This window comes from Mesoplodon densirostris, chromosome 19 (assembly GCF_025265405.1).
Source record: "Mesoplodon densirostris isolate mMesDen1 chromosome 19, mMesDen1 primary haplotype, whole genome shotgun sequence".
Taxonomy (NCBI): Eukaryota; Metazoa; Chordata; class Mammalia; order Artiodactyla; family Ziphiidae; genus Mesoplodon; species Mesoplodon densirostris.
Window position 1 is genome coordinate 46822173 of NC_082679.1, and position 20908 is coordinate 46843080.

The window sequence follows — 20908 nt, forward strand, 5'->3', positions numbered from 1 at the left end:
TGTTCAACCAGAGGCAGCTGCGGCTGCCGTCAGTATCGGCACCAACCGGGAGTGCCAGGGCGCTGGCGCGTCTTGGGCTTTGAGACTCCGTGTCCTCCCTCCCCGCTGGACCTCAGGTGGTGCGCCCTCGGAACTCGCCTTTTGCGCCCAGTGACTGTGAGTGGGCCGTACATGCAGAGACGGCAGACAGGTGCTGTACAGCCATGTCACATGCATGTATTGCGTGGTTCACACATCCTTGTGTGAAACGTGTGCGGTGTGGTGTGCAAATGTAGGGGTTCACGGAGTATGGTGCTCCTCGTTCCAAGAGCGCCAGCACTTCCGGATGGTACTCTGAGGCCTCTCTCTGCCTTCGCCCGGACTGTCGCAACAGCCTATCCGGAGTTTGCGCCTGAGTGACTCCGCCTTAGCTCCTCCCCCGCGATTGAAATCCCGCCTTCGCCCCGCCTCTGCCACACTTTACGGCCCAGCACGCCACTTTTGCCGCAGACGCTCCTGCTGCTGCCGCCGCTGCCCAAGGCTGCTGCCGGTGAGGTGAGGTGAGGTCAGGTGAGGTGTGGTGTTGGGCCGGTAGCGCTGGCGACCGGGTAGAGGTGGAGAGCAGGGCTGCCGCGGGTCGGCGGGGGCGGTGGGTCACCTGCTGCTTTGTTTCTTCAGCTCCGGTCCCGTCCGCACTGCCGCAGGGAGGCCGCCCCGGCGAGCCGAACCAATGCTGGATCTGGAGGTAGTGCCCGAGCGCTCTCTGGGAAATGAGCAATGGGAATTCGCGCTGGGTGAGTATGGGGTCCTCCCTCACGACCCTACTCGCTGATCCTTCCTTCCTTCCTTCCTGGCCCTTCCCACCTCTGGGCTGTGCTCCTTACTCCCCTGCGCCCGCGGCTCCTCGGCTCTTTGGAGCTCCAGCCACTAGATGCCCGCTCCGACCGCCCCGACCCGGCAGCGTGCCGCTCTGCCAGGCCCTGAAGCCCTTGCATCAGGCCTCGGCGGGGCCCCTCCTGGGGCAGTGCTTCAGTAATAATAACAATAACAATGGCTGACACGCCCCAAACATTGACTCAGGGCCAGGCCCAATTCTTCTTTGCATAATTATCTCAGGTATGCCGCCGGGGTCACTACTCTTGTTATTACTATCCCCATTTTACAGACCAAATAACTAAGAAGTGACTGACACCCTTAAACACCGCCCCAGTGGTCTGTCTCCCTTTGCTTTTCTGGGCTGTGGGTAGCCTCTAGGAGAAACCCAGGCACTGTTCCCATCGTCAGATGTCGGGGATCTGGTCAAGGGAGTTAAGGAGAGTTTGTGTGTGTTAAAGGAACTTCTGACTAGCTTCCTTCTCGTTTTTAATGTGGTTGATGTGTGGTGTAATCTAAACCCAGACCTTAGCCGAGAGAGTTAAAGGTTGAATGAAATAGGAGTTCGGGCAAAGTAACATTTAGCTTGTAGAAAATGCAGGTTGGCCATTTTGTGAGTTTTGGCCCATTTTTTCCCTTTCCTCAACGTCACTACCTTTATGTGTACAATCATTTGCATTCGGTAACCCCAGAGGGTGTTTACTTTTATGTTCCAGCACTAGGAAGAGGGGGTGGGGAGTGGGTGTCTGTGCTGTTTGTGCAGGGCTGAACTTTTGTCACACTAATTTGGGCTACTGGACTGAGTCAACTGCTCCATTGGGCTATAGCTTATCCTTGAATCTGGAAGACTCGTGTCTATGGAGATAGGGTAGTTGAGAAACTGCAGAACAGATTTGCTGGTAGGACTCTGCTGGTGCTCAGTGTCTCCGTGAACTGAACAACAATCCTCCTCTGGGTTGTAGGAGCCAGTTTTATTGAGAATTTTCAGTCACCTTCTCTCGTAACACTGCAGCTTCTTGTGAAGCACCAAGAACTTGATTGAGAGGCTAACAGTAATATCTTTGCCGCCAGGCCCATTTGTCATGCTGATGCTGTTTGGCTTCTAGTTAGGAAAGAACCTCCCCTAACCACAGCTTATGCTCATACCAAGACTTCACAGGGCAGAATGAAAACTGTAACTGTAGCTTCAAACTGTGCTTGATGGTGTGACCAGGTTGTGGATCTCTGTAGTGCAGTCTCTGGGTCAAAACTAGCGATTAGGATATCATTTGAGATTTCCAAAAGCTTGGGTGGGAAAGTAAGGCTTCTTCTGTCAACTGTTGCTTTGATACCTTAACCCCTACTCCTAACTTTGCCAGTTTCCAGGAATTAAGGATTTGGGTAGTTCTTTTAGGCTGTCTAAGTAGCAACCACAAACAGTGAAAAGAGCATTTGTGTACATTGGGCCCAGAATTGAACTTTGAGTGAAAGCTTATGCAGGGAATGAGCCTTGATGATCATCAGCCTTGATGATTACTTTGTGGGTCCTAAAAAAAAAATCCGCATTTTGGGGAATTCCCTGGCAGTCCAGTGCTTAGGGCTTGACGCTATCCCTGCCGGGGGCCCAGGTTCAATCCCTCGTCGGGGAACTAAGATCCCACAAGCCGCGCAGCATGACCAAAAAAAAAAATTCGTATTTTTGAATTGTGTCTGCCTGAGAGATGGTGGTCATTTAACTTCCCCACGCTTTTTATAAAAAAGTAATTTTTCCCTCTTTCTCTATCTTCCCAGCCCTCAACACATTTAAACTGCAGTTGAGGCTGATAGGTAGGGATAGGTCTAGTAAGTGGATCCGTGCTTTAGAATTACATTCTTAGGCTAGACTAAAGTCACCACAACCCTGTAAGGTAACCTCCATTTGCCAGATAAAGAACAGGCTCAGAAAGGCAGAGAGGAGAAAAAGAAGCCTAACAGGGATTTTCTGCTTTTCACTGCTCTGTCCTTCTGAGTATGGGCTCAGCTGTGTCTCCTGGTTTCTTTTTGGAATCTGTGCAAATGCAGATATATCTAGCCCTTGCCATCATCCGCCTGGCACAGTGAGGAGCTGCATCCAGCTTTTTGGCTGCCTTCCTGGCCTTTGTGTACTCTTGGGAGATTAGGGAAATGCCAACAACACAGAGACAGGAAAGCCTAGGCAGAGAGGAATCTCTGAGAATGCCACCCATGGGTTGACCAATGGTGGAGTAAAGGCAGTGCAAACTTGAAATGTTTTCAATGAGACTTGCAGGATGTATTGGTATGGAGACATATCTCTAAATTTGTTTTTAAATTAATCTTGAAAAAAATTGATAACTAACAAGGACCTACTGTATAGCACAGGGAACTCTTCTCAGTACTCTGTAATGACCTATATGGGAAGAGAATCTAAAAAAGAGTGGACATATGTATATGTATAACTGATTTACTTTGCTGTACGGCAGAAACTAACACAACATTTTATATCAACTATACTCCAGTAAAAATTTTTTTAAAAATTAATCTTGAAAATGCCCAAGCAGGGTAGATTTAAAAGGTCACTGGAGAATGGTCTTCTCTGAGATTACCTTGTTCCAGAGAGACTGGGGGCTTACTCTATTGAAGGGTCATTCTGTGGACTCTGCTTATAATCATTGAAAACTGAGTAAGAAGTGGTCATAAGCCCTGAAGAGCTTAGTCTAGTGGGAGGGAAGGAGTACAGAAATAGTTCATTTTATTATAATGAGGTAGAGGTTGTATAGGGTGCTGTGGAAGGAGAGAAGAGACTTGACCTGACCTGGGAGTTCAGAGAAGGCTTCCTATTAATCTGTAGGAACCAATACCATTCCTGGAGCCAGTGAGCACCAGGAAGGCCCTGTCAGAAGTCTACCGCCAGATTTTTCAACTACACTTCCATAGACATAAATCTTCCAGTCAGGTTTAAAAAAAAAAAAAAAAGTGGGAAAGATAGATGGTGTGGGGAGCTGCAAGCAACTTGGTATTGTAATTAGAGCATTATGTACTAGTGGAAGAAGATCAGATCCCCAGATTCCCTATTTGTAGTTAGCTGCTTGGGACACTATCAAAGAGTCTCTGTTCAGTGGAAAAAAGGATGTCTATTAGTAAAGTGTTGTGGACATGGGTTTAAAAAGAAAGTTTGGAGACTAGATTTGGAGAGATGGGTAAGGAAGAGGAATCTAGAGGTTTCTGGCTTGAGTGACTGTGTTAGAGATATTGAGATCCAGAATACAGAGGAGAGGCCAGATTGAAGAGAAGATTAAAAAGTCACTTTTAATCTGTCAACTCTTTGCCTTTTTTTTTTAAGGTTTATTTATTTATTTAAAATATTTATTTATTTATTTGGCTGCACCAGGTCTTAGTTGTGCCACGTGGGATCTTTAGTTGCGGCATGCGGGATCTAGTTCCCTAGCCAGGGATCAAACCTGGGCCCCCTGCATTGGGAGTGCGGAATCTTAACCACTGGACCACCAGGGAAGTCCCTATTTGCCTTTTGATATATACAGAAAACAGATTGAGATGTAAGTCAGAAACTAGTTGGTTGGGTGAATGAGGGATGGGCAGAAGGAAATACTGCCCATCATAGAGACTTGGGAAAGTTGGAGGAGCAGCAGGAAAGAGTGATACTGATAGAGACAGGATGAGAATTCTCAGAGGGAGAGCGTGGTCCTAAGGGCCTACAGGATCTTTGTATTGTACCTAATTGCTTTATTTGACTCATTCAGAGCTCAACAGATACATAGAACCACTTACTGTTGTGTGGTGGGCATGGTGATTGGGTGCTGAGGATACAGCCGTAAGACAGACATTGTCTCTGTCCTTAAGGAGGCATGTAGGGGAGACTCTTACAGATAACTAAATGGAATGGGAGGCTTCATTAGATAAGGCGGTCAGGGAAGTGAAGTGTGAGCCAAGACCTGAAGAGTGAGAAGAACCAGCTCTGGGAAGAACATTTCAGCAGAGTAGAGTTAGTGCAAAAGCCTAAGGTGGGCAAGAGCTTGATGTGTGCTAGGAACAAAGAGAGGCTTGGTGAGCAGTGGGAAGAGTAGAGGAGGTGGCCAAGGTCCAGAATATTCAGGGCTGTTAGGTGATGGCATGTTGTTTGGGCTTTATCCCCCTGTAATGCGAAACCACTGGAGGGTTATAAGCAGGCAAATAATGAGTAAGGTGTAGGATGTGTAGACTGACCATATACTCCACACCCTTTGGGGGGTTAGGTAACTCTTAGAACTAGAACGGTGCTCGGGTTTCTTTGCCATATACACGGTTGGTTCCCTTTAGAGGCCTTTTGTAGCCTTCCTTTACCAGCAGCTGTGGAACAACTGGTCATTGGTGGCTGCTTTGTCTCCTCCAGGCGGGTTACTCCCTGGAAACCTCAGGACCCAAAGATTCCAAGGCCAGGAATTTGATGTGGTTAGGTGCAAAAGAACTGTCCCTCAGGAAACTGGTTTGTGCCATGTGGCCTTCTCTTTCTCAGCACCTGAGGTTATCTGTCTTGCCTACATGGATGTTTGCCCATTCCCTATGGGAGAGACAGCATAGATGCTCCTCCATTTCAGGAATGGCAAAGCTGAATGGTGCATCAACTTGTTCGTATTCTCAACAAACATTTAAGTCTCTACTGTGTGCCAGGCTCCATGCTATAGAAGGCTGGGAAGTACCTTAAGGTGTGGTTCCCTCCAACTTTCTTCAAACTGTAGAATGGACCATTGAATGAAGGCAGGATTAGATCATTGTTTAAATGTAGATGGGTCACACATTTCTTAACTTTCTAATTCTTTGTGTGTGAGCTCTTTTCTGCACATCTCTCCTGGAATCAGAGGTAAACTGATCTTGAATGTGAGCCACTGTGCTGCCCGAAGGTCATATGGTGGTCCTTCTCCCTTTCTCTTATTACCTAGCCCATAATCCTTCAGTCCCACTAAATAAATGTTTATTCAGCAGCCACTGTATGGGTCCCCAGTGCTGGGGATCCAGAGAGTGGTGAATAACACAGACACTGTCCTTGCACTCATGAAGCTTTGTTTTTGGATTGTCTCTGTGAGTTTCTTCTTGTTTTGAAATATAATGCACTCTGTGAGAACGTACTTTTTGCTGTTCCCCATGAGTCCCTGGAATCTTTGAGATGTCTTTGGGATCTGGATTTCTTAAACTGGGGGCATATGGAAATTTGTTTAAAATGGCCCACGAGTTAAAAAATCAAGTGTTAAGATTTAGAGGATGTTTGTGGATTGATAAGTGAGAATCCATTGAAATCCTTCATAAAATAAGTTGATTCTGGTAAATGTGTGATTTTTCAGTTTTTAAATGAGCCCTTACAAATCATGTGCTCCTGCAGACTAAAAGAGGAGACAGATATCAGAAAGGAAGAGAGGAAGGACCTGCCTAGGTTATATGTAATCATGGCAGAGTGAGAATCAGAACCTTGGCCTCCAGAGCCATGCAATCAGTGCATTTCTTACTCTATTCTTTGGTTCCTGCTGACTTGCTTTCTCTAAGCCCTTTGCCTGCTTGGGATCAACATGGAAGTCCCCATTTCCAGGAAGTCTTTTGTATTTACTCCCTCCCCTTATACAATGCAGTTATTCCCTTAGTGCTTGCCGTTAACTTCATTCTCTAGCTCTTACTGCTTATTAAACGTTTATTTACTCAATATGTCCATAGACTTTAGTGGCCTCTGCTCCCACCCCAGGCTTTTACTACAGGGACTAATGCCTAGTACAGTGATAGGTGCCAGTAAATGGATAGCCCAAGTAACCACATAGGTGTCCTTGCTTTATTTCAGGAATGCCTCTGGCTCAGGCAGTAGCCATTCTTCAGAAGCACTGTCGCATCATAAAAAACGTCCAGGTTCTCTACAGTGAACAGGTGAGTGGTGGCTGATTTGTTTACTGAAATAGCATCCCTACTCAGTGAGTCACCTCTGGAGGCTGATGCTCTGGGAGATACTGACTGGCAGGAATTCCTAGGTCAATGCGTTTGAATGGGAGAGTCAACACTAGTCAGTTGCGAAGTACCTTTTCTTTGATTCTGAAACTTGAGGTTTTGATAATCTAGTGCTGCCAAGCTTAGACGAGCCGTAATAACCAAACTTGGTTTTTTATTATGTTTGGCTTACCTACTGGCTCTTAAAAGGGGCTTTTTCAGTGGGAGGTCACCTCAGGGGTTGTCTGGTCTTCTAGGGTGCTTGCCTTCCACTTTCATGTTTAGTCTTTTCTGCTTTGTTGATTGCTTTGGTTTGTGTTCAGGATTGTTGCAGTACAGATTTCTAGCTAGCACAGCATCCCAGACTTAAAAAAAAGCATAGCTCACCCCTTTACTGAGAATGATCTGATATATGGAAATTACAAAACATTGGCTCCAAGTTAATGGACATGTTTTACCTTTTTTTTTTTTTTTTGGTCTGATTTATGGTAGTCTCTATTAATGTTGTGCCCAGAATTAACCCCTATAGTATAATGTTATATGTACCTACAAGGACCTTTTCAGTTTCCAGAAAGAGTATACTATATTTTAGGTTGGCACTGGAGCAGAACTTTTTGAACATCAGGATTTCTTTTATTAGGTTTTATAAGTAAAGTTAGAAACATTTTTATAGACCTTTAGAAATAAGATTCTTCTTATCTCTAAAAATGCAATCTCCCTTCTGTTGAACTCCCTGGAACCTGTGGTTCTTCTGGACACAGACACTGTGGAGCAACCTTTGTGGCGCCCTATGTGTCATAAACCTCAGGGAATAGTTTGATCCTACACAGGCTATAAGGTGTTCTCAGTGCCTTTTCTGAGACCCTTTAGGTACCGAAATGATGATTTTATTCCCATTTGTTTCAATTAGTTTCTGATCCTAAAGCAAATGACAGCTTATTTTCGACATGAAGAATGTTGTGGATTGGAGGTAGGTGAGATTTCTGTGAGGCTTCCCAGGTTGGCTTAGTGTCAGAGTTGAGTCTGTTACCTATACCCAAACATAATATTTCATAGTACTGTACCCCTCTGCCAGCCTAGTGAGGCCCATGTGAGGGGTCCTTCTGAGACAGGGAATGCATAATCTCCAAGCAAGTGCATGGATATTCTTGTGCCTACCACAAAACACAGGACTTGGGCAGAGGTTCGTGGAGCCACAATGCCAAAATGGTTTCTCATTTATTAAGTGAAGGATGGTGACTTCCTCTTTTTTGCACTCAGATCATCCCTAACCTTATTTGACTTTCAGTGTTAGACCGTAAGAGACTTACTCATGACAAGTAGCAGCCATCAAAACAGGGATAATGGGCTTCTTGAGCTTATAGCCACCTGTACATTTAGTTAAATCAGATTTAAGCACCCAAGATTAGATACATTTGAAAGTAGGCTTTAAACTTTCTTAACCAATTATTTAAAATGAAGTATATTTCATATATCACTACTTTGTTGTCTGTCATTCCAGTTTTTGGGTACAAATAGTAGTTTTAGCATTAATTAAGCTAATTTCCCCTAGTGTCTTCTAAGCAGCTGGAATCATAGGGTTTTTTGGGGGGTTTTGTTTGTTCTATTTATTTGTTTGTTTGTTTATTTATTTATTTTTGGCTGCATTGGGTCTCTGTTGCTGCGTGCGGGGCTTTTCTCTAGTTGCAGCGAGCAGGGACTACTCTTCATTGCAGTGGCTTCTCTTGTTGCGGAGCACAGGCTCTAGGTGTGCAGGCTTCAGTAGTTGTGGCACACAGGCTCAGTAGTTGTGGCTCACGGGCTTAATTGTTCCGCGGCATGTGGGATCTTCCCAGACCAGGGCTCAAAACTGTGTCTCCTGTATTGACAGGTGGATTCCCAACCACTGCGCCACCAGGGAAGCCCCCAGGATCATAGGTTTTTAAATCCAAACCTTGGTTCAGATCTGTGCTTTTCCCCATTTCTTGGTTGTCCGACTGTAGCAAGTTAATAACCCGACTGGTTCTCCTTCTGTAAAGTGGATATGGTTTCCTTATAATAGAATAATCTTTTGATGAGGATAAAGAGGAAATGGTCTCTCAGAGCTCTGATATGGTGCTTCTTAAATGTGGGTCCTGTCCTGTTCTGCCCTCCTTCCCTTCCTTTCCCATTTGTCTCTTTGCTTCCCATCATGTGCAGAAAATCATTTGGCCCCATTAAACATTTCAGAAATATCTTGTCTCTAGCAAATCACACCTTGGAAATTAAATGTGTCTATCAAGTAGGTCCCATCTTTCTTACAGGGAAGAGGTGTTAACAACTAGCAGAGACAGCTTTACTGAACTGGAAAGTACCTGCTTAAACACCACATAGTACATATGTATTTTGGTTCTGTAGATATAAAGTACCAATAAAACATTAATTGTGAGGATGATTTGCTTGCTTTTGAAAATTGCTTAGTTATGTCCTGAATTGTAACAATGCCGGGGAAAAAATGATCAGATCTTGGGAGCGTGTAAGAAAATTCAGATACTCCAAGCAAGGATCTTGAAAGATGCTAAAATCTTGCTTCATCCTGCTTACCACCATGGCCTAGCCCTCTCAGAAATAGAACTGTGTATTCTGGGTTGAGAATAAGTGACCTACGGTCAGGGTTCATTATTCCATTATCTTGCTTGAGACCTAACGGTTTTAGACATTCATACAGACCTACTGGAAAATTACAACATTCTTTCTTCTAGTGTTTGCCAGGCATAATGGTGCCACCTGGGCCTGCTGTCTTGTGAAGCTCAGTGGGGTGGAGGGGAGCAGACAACCTGAGCTAATCTCGGAAAGCTCCTTCTAGAGAATTTTTCCAGTAAGGCCCACACCAGCAGTGGCACCTGGCCTTCCAGCCCATATCTCTCTCACAGGCATACCTTCATTTACTGGGCCTACCTTGAGAAGCTCTATAAAGAAACTTGTCTAAACCCTTTTGACAGCTGTGTGCCAGTTTCAAGAAAGGGCAGGGTTTTGGATGGTGGTGTTTTTTTCTACTTCTGGGCAGCCTGGTTCAGGCGTATGGAGAGTCTTCAGACTTTGAATTGATTGCATTGGCACAGAAGCAGGCAGGTGGGGCAGACTCTAGGAAAGAGTACTGTGTGCTGAGTGCTGAGCTTTGTGCTTTCTGATCTACTATCTCTGTCCTGGTAACAACCCTGGAGGGGAAGGGATGATGGTATTCCCATGAAGAAACTAGAGCTCAGAGAAGTTTAGAGAGTCACTTAAGGTCACCAGCTCACCAAGACTCAAGGCCAGCTCTGTCCACTGCTTTGCTGCTGCTCCCCTCCCCCAAGGACTCAGAAGGGGCAAATGTAGAAATAGGACTCCTTAGGTATTAGACTTGGGCTTTCCACTTTCTGATACGGGATGGTGGGGGGAGGGAGGGAGGAGTAAGAGTGTCATCTCATACATAATCAGATCACAAGGTACTTCTTTGTCCTGGAATCTGGCATAAAACAGTCAAAGAATAAAATGTGTTTTCCTGTGGGTGGTACAGACAGCCTGGGAGTGAATGGACATAGGTTCAGCTGACATGCATTGACCATTACTTGCTGAGTTTGGATCCTGGCGAGGCCTTTTACAAGGCTTTTATTCCTCATCAACTACTCTGCAGGTTTGACAGCAATAAACCCATGCTACAAATGTGGACCCGGGACCCTCGAAAGAAAATGGCCTGTATACTTACATAATTTTGGCCTTTTCCCCCAGGTAATAACTCAAAGGCTGGAAGTAGAGGACACTGCGTTCACAAATCAGTTTCTGGCTTCCAAACCTGTCAGCTGTCTACACTTAGATATTCCCTGTGCACTGCATTTATGTTGTAAGGTTTCAGTGGGTGCTGGTGAGAATACTACATGTTCAGAGTGTGTATTTATTTATTATTTTGGTTTTTTGTAGTCTCCTCTAAGCCATGACCTCATCCTTAACCTGACTCAGGACGGGATCAAACTACTGTTTGATGCTTTCAATCAGAGACTTAAGGTAACTATAAATGACGACTAAAGTTTCACGTCAGGCTGATTAACGTGTGACGTTGTGGGATGTTTCTGAAACTCATAAGTGGGAGTAGACTTTTGTGGTTTAGAGACAACCACAATATAGGGGACTGAATCTGTGCCTGTTCCTCTAAAAAGAGAGAAGCTGGGGTGGATTGGGATGGTTGGAAAGAGGCTGGGAAGGACTCCAGCCCCGGGCTCCAGAGGTGAAGGGGAAAGAGTGTTGGAGATTTGGGAACATGCTGTGGGGAGGGGGCTTATATGTTGAATAGGAAACTGAGAGGAGCTAAGTATTTGGCATTTATTTTATTTATTTATTTTTGGCTGCGTTGGGTCTTCATTGCTGTGCACGGGCTTTCTCTAGTTGTGGTGAGTGGGGGCTCTTCTTCCTTGTGGTGCGTGGGCTTCTCATTGTGGTGGCTTCTCTTGTTGCGGAGCACAGGCTCTAGGCACATGGGCTCAGTAGTTGTGGCTCGTGGGCTCTAGAGCGCAGGCTCAGTAGTTGTGGCGCACGGGCTTAGTTGCTCCGCGGCATGTGGGATCTTCCCGGTCCAGGGCTCAAACCCGTGTCCCCTGCATTGGCAGGCAGATTCTTAACCACTGCACCACCAGGGAAGTCCGATCCTGAGTCTTTAAAAGCGTACTTAAAATGGGGACTGACTGCAGAATAGGAACAGAAGACTTTAGTAAGGTTTTTATATCTTGTTGTTTTGCTTCATTCTTGGGTCAAACAATAAGACTGGGAATATGAAAAATGGAAACTGTTCTTCCTAAAATGCTGAAGCTTGGACCTTAACACCACCAGCACTGAGTTGATTCTTGAGCCCCTTTAAAAGGAAATGTAAACAAACAACTTGCTGGTATGTAGGGTTGTCTTAATTGGCGGTCAAGTGCAGTTTACTAACACCTGTTTCAGTCCAGAATGTTTTTAATACACTATTTACAAATGCCTGGACATGAAAGGTTAGTCATGTGACATCAGACTCATGCCTCAGAGTCATAAGGTTGAATGTGGCTCAGGGCAGTGGCATGCCAGAGCCATCGTCCTGGTTAGGTTATAGAGTTGCTTTTCCAAAAGGCTTGGAAGACAGAACATGGAAAAATGATCTGTACGTGGAATAAGAATTCCTCATTTATGATGGTTTTTCAAAAAGGAAAGTTTGATGTGAACATTCTTATCCCCACAACACCCTTGCCTCCTCTTGTAGGCTCAGTCATCCTGTCTTTACTGACCAGAAGTTCCACACTGGCAAAGGGTAGAAGGTGGTCTTCAGTGTGGCTTCATCACAAATTAGGGGAAATTAATCTGGAAGCACCTTTACAAAGAGTCATTTGTCTTTAACTTGGTAAATCCACTTTAGGAAACATAACCCAAAAAGATTATGGGGAGGGTAATAATGCCAGATATTTACAGCAGGGCTTTTCATAGTAATGAAAAGCCAGAAATAACCTAAATAGACAACAGTGGGGGGTAGATAGGCAGCCTGCCATAGAGTTACAGCATGGTGAGGACAATATTATATATTTAGTGAGCACTTAGTACATGTTAGGCACATGGCTGAGTGCTTCCCATGCATTTCCTAATTTAATCTTAACAAGCCTGTAAGTGGTACTTCTTACTAATGAAATAACAGATGGACAGAGGATAAGTGGTCTAGCTGACACCAAGCTTTTAACCCTATGTTAACAGAGTGCGGTAACTGACCACTGGGAATAGAAATGGCTTAGGTTTGTTGATGAGTATGGGAAATAGATGTGACAAAAGCTGAAGAAAATAGTGTAAGCATACTATGCAGAAAAGTGAGGAATGGGAAAAGAGATAGAATAGAACCTTCTCTCTGCCTTCTGTGGGGTCCCTATGAAGAAAGAGGGGCTGGGGCCCTGCCTGGGCCTCTGGAAGCTGAGGAAGTAATCCCTCAGGTGCCCTTGGTTGGTACCAAGTCTGACCTCACCCATCTGCCTGCCCCTCCATCCAAGGGCTTCAGAAGCTGCTTCTCCCCGATTCTGTCTCCTGCAGTTTCCCCATCCTCTCACTCCCTGTCTATGAGAGAGCATTATGGAATGAGGCTTCACAAGTCACAGTCTTTACAGCCACCTGTCCTTTCCTTTCCTATCTTGGCTGCTGCCTTGTCTTCTCCTCTAGGGAAATCAAGGTCTTTTCCAGCCCAGAGGGTGGAAAACCATGGACTTCAGATTTCCCCAGCTACTTGTCCCTATGGCCCAGCAAGCTCCATGGGTCAAAATCTGCTTGTTGATTCTGGCAAGGGACCCAGGGTGCTGACTGTCTTGGAGTCCTTCGTGTCACAGGCGCCATGCCATAAGTGTTGGTGTGGGCTGTTGGCAGGTGAATGATAGTGTCACAGCAAGAATATCCTGGAGGCCCACAGGGTGAGCGATGGGCAGCCCTTGGGGGATCGTTAGCCAGCCATAGTAGTAGCACTCAAAGAGGCAGAGTGCTTGCCTCTGCTATACAAGCAGGGATTCTGGCTGAGGGTTGAGGCCTCTGCCATCATGGGACCCTGGCCTCAGTAAAATGGCATACCAGTTTGGCATAATACACTGCCATGCCCAGGCTTTCTGAAGGTAGTGTCACGAATCACAGCTATTCCCCTGCCCTTGCATGACCTCTCTTGGCACCACTTTTCATATTTTTGAGCTTCATATTGCCCTTAGCTATCTTCATACCCAGCTGACTCCCTGACATGTGTTGTTACTTCCTCTGTGCAAACTAATGAGCCAGACCTCAAGGGGCTTAACTCAGTGGTACCAGTGAACAGCATATGCTAATAGTGTAGGAATGGGTAGATTGAAGTGCTACAACAGCCCAGCAGAGGGAGTGATTCTTAGCAGCAGGTAGGATCAGAATAGCTGCACCTTATAGTGAAGAGGTGCCCAATTTGTGGTTCAGTTATGATTCTCAAACAAAGTTAGGGACAAGTCTGACCAAGAATGAACTGCCTGTTATGTCTCTGTTCCTGTGACAATGCCAGATGCTCCTGTACCCAGTGTCCCACAGCCCTTTCCAGGATGAAGCCCTGATTGTCAGGGCAAATAGACATTGAACCAGCTCTGCTTGTGCTTCTTCGATGGGGGCCAAACCTCCCAGCTGTAGGATACCAGATGGTGCTCCAGGCCTCAGCCAGCTATGCTACTGCCTGCCTAGCCCTTGACGCCATTGTCATAAAAGACTTCACAGTGCTCATTACTTGGCATCGCTAGTGGCTGAGAGTTCAATACCTTTTCCTTTGTCTCATTCCTGAGTTCTTGACATTTCATCTGAGGCTGAAACTTTTGAAACTTCACAAGGGTCCTGAGGTTCTCCAGGTTTGACCAGATGCTCTTCGTTAGGGATACACCTGAATATTGTCACACTTGACCTAAGCTAATGTAATATGACTTGTTTTCTAGTAGGATAGACCTCCCCCTCCCATCTTTTTTTGTTTTTGTAAACCACAGTATTTTGAAGCTATTTTTGAAAGGGACTTGATTTGGGTTTTTATAATGCAGCAAAATATATAATAAACGAAGGGGGCTCAGTATCCCCCTTACATGTTACAGCCTTCACAAGCTTCATGAATTTGTTTCTGTGGAGGGTTTTACTGTCCTGTAGCATGGTATGTGCAGTCTTTTATGTGACTCAGCGGTAGATGATATCTAAAAACCTGATGCAGAACATCCATGGACATCTGTTGAACAATCCACTAGAAAGAAGGGTAGGGTGAGTTTATGCTGTGTGTGTGGTATGGGTTTTTCTTCTAGAGTTAAAAATAAGAACAGGGGCTTTCCTGGTGGGGCAGTGGTTAAGAATCTGCCTGCCAATGCAGGAGACACGGGTTTGAGCCTTGGTCTGGGAAGATCCCACATGCCACGGAGCAACTAAGCCCGTGCACCACAACTACTGAACCTGCACTCTAGAGCCCATGAGCCACAACTACTGAAGCCTGCACACCTAGACCCTGTGCTCCACAACAAGAGAAGCACTGCAATGAGAAACCCATGTGCCACAACGAAGAGTAGCCCCCGCTTGCTGCAACTAGAGAAAGCCCTCGTGCAGCAACAAAGACCCAACACAGCCATAAACAAACAAACAAACAGACAAACAAATAAATAAATTTAATTTAAAAAAAAGAATCCGCCTCCCAATGCAGGAGACACGGGTTCGAGCCCTGGTCCGGGAAGATCCCACATGCTGCAGAGCAACTAAGCCCATGCGCCATAACTACTGAGCCTGCACTCTAGAGCCCGCAAGCCACAGCTACTGAGCCCATGTGCCACAACTACTGAAGCCTGTGTGCCTAGAGCCCGTGCTCCCAACAAGAGAAGCCACCGCAATGAGAAGCCTGCGTGCAGCAACGAAGACCCAACACAGTCAAAAATAAAATAAATAAATTTATATTTAAAAAAAAAAGTAATGTGCAGTGCTTCAGGAGAATTTCAACTAGTGATAATTTTTTTTTTCTTCACTACTCTGTAAATGTCTTTTTTTTTTTTCTTGCGGTACGCGGGCCTCTCACTGCCGTGGCCTCTCCCATTGCGGACGCGCAGGCTCAGCGGCCATGGCTCACGGGCCCAGCCACCCCGCGGCATGTGGGATATTCCCAGACCGGGGCACGAACCCGTATCCCCTGCATCGGCAGGCGGACTCTCAACCACTGCGCCACCAGGGAAGCCCTGTAAATGTCTTTCTAATTAATCTTTTTCAACTGCAGAGCACTAACAGCTCTTAAACATTTGCTTTTTGTTTTTAGGTGATTGAAGTATATGACTTGACTAAAGTAAAGTTAAAATATTGGTAAGTTCTCCTGGTATGTGTCATAGGCTTGGTACACAGGGGCTTTATCTGCTACCCATATTAAGTTAGTAAAGGATTCCCATCTGCAGCAGTTCTGGGATTACAGCCTGGTGCCATGATTTCCTCCTGCAGCCTCCAAGTCTACTCAGTTTCCTGGGGAAGAGAAGGAAACCTCATTAAGAACACACTGTGTGTGAAACACTTCACATCTGTGACAATTTATTTAATCCCACAACAAAGCAGGACCTCAGCTCAGAGGTCTGTGACTGTCCCCTGGGTCATAGCTGCCCTTCCCTGCACAACCTCTTCTGGCACCTCTTTATGTGTTCATTACCAACAGAGGCGGGACAAACCAGATACATCTGACTTCAAGCCCTGTGCTAAAGAGAATGCCAAAAGGATTACTATTTGGGGGGCCAAAATCTGCTTTTTAGAATGAAAATGGGATGTATTTGTGCCTGTATGATGCACAAATATTTGAACCTCCATTATGGTAAGGCGCTGTGCTGGCATCTAGAATATTCTGTTCAGTAAGCTTCCTTAACAGGCTTACCTTCTCAAGGGTGTGTAAGGGGTCAGTTCCTGGGCTGGCTGAAGCAGTGTTTGCCAGTAGAGAAGTGGATAAAGCAAATGCATAATAGCACTGACCCCTGCAGATTCTGATTGTCTTTTAGTCTTGTTGGGGCCTTCTGTACCTCAAGGTCTGGCTTCTCTTTACCCTCTTAAGAGACAGTGGTGGGTAAGAGTGAGGGTTCTAGAGTCAGGCTTCCCTGGGTTTGGGTTATGACTCCTTCATTTTATTACTCTGTGAAATTGGGCAAGTCACTTAACCTCTTTGAGTTTGTTTTCTCATCAGAGAAATGAAACCAATAATCAGGTTGCTGGGTTAGGAAGATGACATGAGATAATACTGGTAAAGCATATAGCACAGTGCCTGGTTAAAAACAGAGGTTCCAGATGCAAGCTATTATATATAGAACAGATAGACAACAAGGTCCTACTGTATAGCATGGGAAACTATTTTCAGCATCCTGTATTAAACCATAATGGAAAGACTATGAAAAAGAATGTATATATAATTGAATCACTTTGCTGTACAGCAGAAATTAACAGAACATTGTAAATCAACTATACTTCAATAAAATAAATTTTTTAAAAAGCAGAGGTTTTCCATAAGTGATAATTTTTTAAAAAGTATTCTTAACCTTAAACATTTTCCTTAAAGTTGTAAATGATTTATCTTCATGCTCATTATCTGAAATCATATGCCTTTCTTTGCTCCCAAGCCCACCCCCCTCCCAGGTATTTTTCCTTTGCTTGGGATCCATTCCTCCCCATCCACATACCTGTTCACCCAATCCATGAGTGCTGGTTCTTCTGCTTGTTAGGAAAACAAGCTGCCTCGCTTGGCTGTACCCTTTTAAGACATTCATCCCTTTTTAAGAAAGTTCCTTTTCAAGCCAAACTACTAGTATGCATCCTGGGAAAACACATTAACGGTGTCTATTTCTGAGTACTCTTTATCCAAGTCCAAATGCCATGGGGCTGAGGCCGGATTTATTTCTTTCTGAACTGGCCTGGTGGCCACAAATGTCTTGGGAGGTCCTAGAGGACTAATTCTCTGTATCAACCTCAGGAGAATTGACTATTTATGACCTCATTTATTGTCTCTTATTTAGAAGTTCTATAGTTAAACTTTTATTTTGCTATAATAGTAGACTCGCCTGCCTGTGTTTTAAGAGTAACTCTTCCAGCCACCATCTCTAATGATCTGTGAGCCCATCTTGCAAAGCCTGGTATTAAAAAGTATCTCTGTTTTTCAGTGGTGTGCATTTCAATTCTCAAGCCATAGCTCCCACCATTGAGCAGATTGACCAGTCTTTTGGTGCGACCCATCCTGGAGGTAAGCCAAGTCCATTTGATTCCTCTGGTCATCTGTAGCCATGTTCCTGTCGGATTTGGGGATTGGTACTTGGGTGTGAAGGAAAGCTCTTCCCTCTTGTTTTCAGTGTAGTGGGTCAGTTGAGAAATGAGACACAAGGAAGGTGTTGCCAGCCATTACTCCCTGCCAGGCTGGTTTGTGTTCGCAACTTCTGATGCCATTTAACCATGCCGTTTTCTTCTCCCCACTTGCACAGTGTACAACTCCGCTGAACAGCTCTTCCATCTCAACTTCAGAGGATTGTCTTTCTCTTTTCAGCTAGATTCATGGACTGAGGTTCCCAAGTACGAGGTTAGCCTTTCTCTTTCCCTGATATTTATTGCCCGGTGCCCAGGTGATATGGGTCAGCAGAGTACCATTGGAGGAGGCTGGATAGGTGCTCTTTCTTTGGTTTCCTGATCTCTGAGGTCTTCGGAGGCCAATGGGGGGTACAGTGGGGGAAGCTGATAGAACAAAGCCCAGGCTGGCATTCCCAGGAAGAGGGTACTTCCACCTGAAGAGTGAGGTCGAGCTCACTTTGCAGAGGTAAATCCATGTCGTGTGCTTTAAAACTCCAAATCACCACAGTTTTTCTTAATGGCCTGGAATTTGAGAGAATTCATCCTTAGGCAACAGCATTCTTAGTGTTATGAAATGATAGCTTTTTGTAAGTTTTACATTTTATTAAAGGAGGCATTTCTACATTTTCTCCCTGATGAAGGAATGAAAAACTAAGTAAAATTAAAGATGAACTTGCATGATTAGTTCAATTTATTGACCTGGAGACAGGTTGGACTGTGTGCTTTGACCTGGCCAGTTTTTTTTTTAATATCAAGAGTTTTAATAATCTTGATAAATAAAACAAGCGAACTCCAAAGTTTCTCAGAAACCACAGTCCCATCTTTCTACACTGTAGGTAACCATACCCATTTTTATAGATGAGGAAATAGATACAGAAAATCTGTGCCAGGTAAGGCAGTACCAGTAGCAGAGTTCTATCTGAAACTGAGATACTCCTATTCTAAATTCCTTACTTCCATGACCTGGCCAGTTCTCGAAGACCATGAGTGTCGGGAAAATGCCAGAGCCTGAGTCGCGTGGCCCACAGTGTGCTTTTATTAAAATACTTGTCTTGTGTTTGCAGCCCAATTTTGCCCATGGTCTGGCTTCTCTCCAGATACCCCACGGAGCAACTGTGAAACGAATGTACATCTATAGTGGAAACAGCCTACAGGATACCAAGTACGTGTAGGGGAGCACAAGCTTCATGCTAAGGCCATGGGCTCCCTGGGAGGGAGGGCAAAGCCTCTGCTCACTGTGCCTTCCCCCAGGGCTCCCGCGATGCCCCTGAGCTGTTTCCTGGGCAATGTGTATGCTGAGAGTGTAGATGTTCTTCGAGATGGAACTGGACCCTCAGGTTTACGACTTCGCCTACTTGCTGCAGGTCAGTTACTGGCTTTGGGGTGGTGGATTCTCCGTTATATCCTTGTTGTGATAGTCTAAGATCCCACGTCCTTAGGATAGTTGGTAGAAGACAAATGGTGCTGATGTTTATGATTAAAAGTTTTCATTTAAATTTGTGAAGGGACAAGACAGTCTTATTTTGAGCAAATTTTAATAAACGGCAGTAAAACTTCTTCCCTTGGCAGGTACATCAGCCTCTGTGTACTTATGTAGCTTTGCAATGTTTCCTACGTCCTGGAGATATATCTTATGGGCTCAGTGTTGTATGTTGTCTCGTTTTCCACCCGTTGTGCTCATTTCTCAGAGTAGACTGGCAAGAGGAGCTTGTTGAATTGTGGTTTAGCCATACCCTGCTCAGTTTTGCTGACTGTGAACAAAAAGAGTTGCTGCCTTCAGTAGCTGGTCTCTCCAGGATTCACGCCTCATCTTGTGATTTTCTTGTGTGGACAATCTCAACTCCTTTGGACCTTTGGATTATACTTAGTGGTACCGAGATCCTCCTGTGTGTAGTTTGCCTCCATAAAGATGGCCTGGGGACTTTGAGCTCCATGATGGGGCTGTGCCTTAATGGAGTTCATATTCTAACCAGTGTTTGTTTGTAAGCTGGGGTCTTGCATTAGTCTCTGGGGCATCCGTTCTGAACCGGTTAGAATCTGGTATATAAACTGTGAACTCACTCCCCTGAACAATTAGATAGTTCACAGCCTCCAGGTTAGAAATTTCTTTTCTTTTCTTTTCTTTTTTTAAATAATTAATTATATATATAATTTTAAAAAAAATAAATTTATTTATTTTTTGGCTGCGTTGGGTTTTCACTGCTGGACACAGCCTTTCTCTAGTTGCGGCGATCGGGGTCTACTCTTCATTGCGGTGCACGGGCTTCTCATTGCAGTGTCTTCTTTTGTTGCGGAGCACGGGCTCTAGGCACACGGGCTTCAGTAGTTGTGGCTCGTGGGCTCTAGAATGCAGGCTCAGTAGTTGTGGTGCACAGGCTTAGTTGCTCTGCGGCATGTGGGATCTTGCTGGACCAGGGCTCGAACCCGTGTTCCCTGCATTGGCAGGCCGATTCTTAACCACTGTGCCACCAGGGAAGTCCCAGAAATTTCTTAAAATGTGGTCTTCTAGCCATGGCAGAACACCAGCTACTTAAAGGAGCATTGCACTTGAGCTGTAGTTTTTGAGAGAATTGAGATGTGGTAAAAAGGTCAAGCAATTTAGGTCTGTCTTCTCAGGAGGATTGCTGCTTGAAACAGCAGGATGGTCAAGGATGGTGTGATTATCCCAGGTGACAGCAAGAGGAGCCTGTTGAGAGTAGGGGGTCTCAGCCAATTCTGACTGCCGCCCTGTACAGGACACTCCTAGCAGTCACATCTCACCGCTTACAGGGTCAGTGGGGAAAACACTTTAAGTCAAGGCATCACTGAGTTACTATCCAACCCAGTACTCATTGAGAGTTTCCTTTGGCAAGCAGAAGGGTAGCTTGTCCTGGCCAACCCATTTCTCACATCTTTTTCCTATGGAGTGTGGCTACAGTAATGCTTTTTTTTTTTTTTTTTTTTTTTGGCGGTACGCAGGCCTCTCACTGTTGTGACTTCTCCCGTTGCGGAGCGCAGGCTCAGCGGCCATGGCTCACGGGCCCAGCTGCTCCGCGGCATGTGGGATCCTCCCGCCCCAGGGCACAAACCCATGTCCCCTGCATCGGCAGGCGGACTCTCAACCACTGCGCCACCAGGGAAGCCCCTACAGTGATGCTTTTAACATGGAAAGTCCATTCAATTGTCTTGATCCCCACAATAATTTATAGAATGACTCATTCCAGGGAATCAAACTAAAATAGTCTCCTAAAAAGAACTAAGGGTAATTTTACCTGAGGAGGCTTCAGGTAGAGTGAGACAAGAGAGGAGGCTCACCTGTAAAGGGTGTCTC

At 45.3% G+C, this 20908-nt stretch overlaps 1 protein-coding gene across 1 annotated transcript in view; it reads left to right on the top strand.

Moving 5' to 3' along the window:
• The first annotated feature begins 466 nt into the window (after positions 1–466).
• Positions 467–20908, top strand: part of PHAF1 (phagosome assembly factor 1) — a 29090-nt gene continuing 8648 nt past the window's right edge. The window contains exons 1-9 of the mRNA XM_060084485.1: positions 467–549; positions 658–773; positions 6650–6732; positions 10708–10791; positions 15554–15597; positions 17421–17500; positions 17736–17830; positions 18663–18760; positions 18850–18962. Of these exons, the coding sequence (XP_059940468.1) occupies positions 710–773; positions 6650–6732; positions 10708–10791; positions 15554–15597; positions 17421–17500; positions 17736–17830; positions 18663–18760; positions 18850–18962 (661 nt within the window). The 5' untranslated portion in view covers positions 467–549; positions 658–709. The remainder of the gene's footprint in view (positions 550–657; positions 774–6649; positions 6733–10707; positions 10792–15553; positions 15598–17420; positions 17501–17735; positions 17831–18662; positions 18761–18849; positions 18963–20908) is intronic.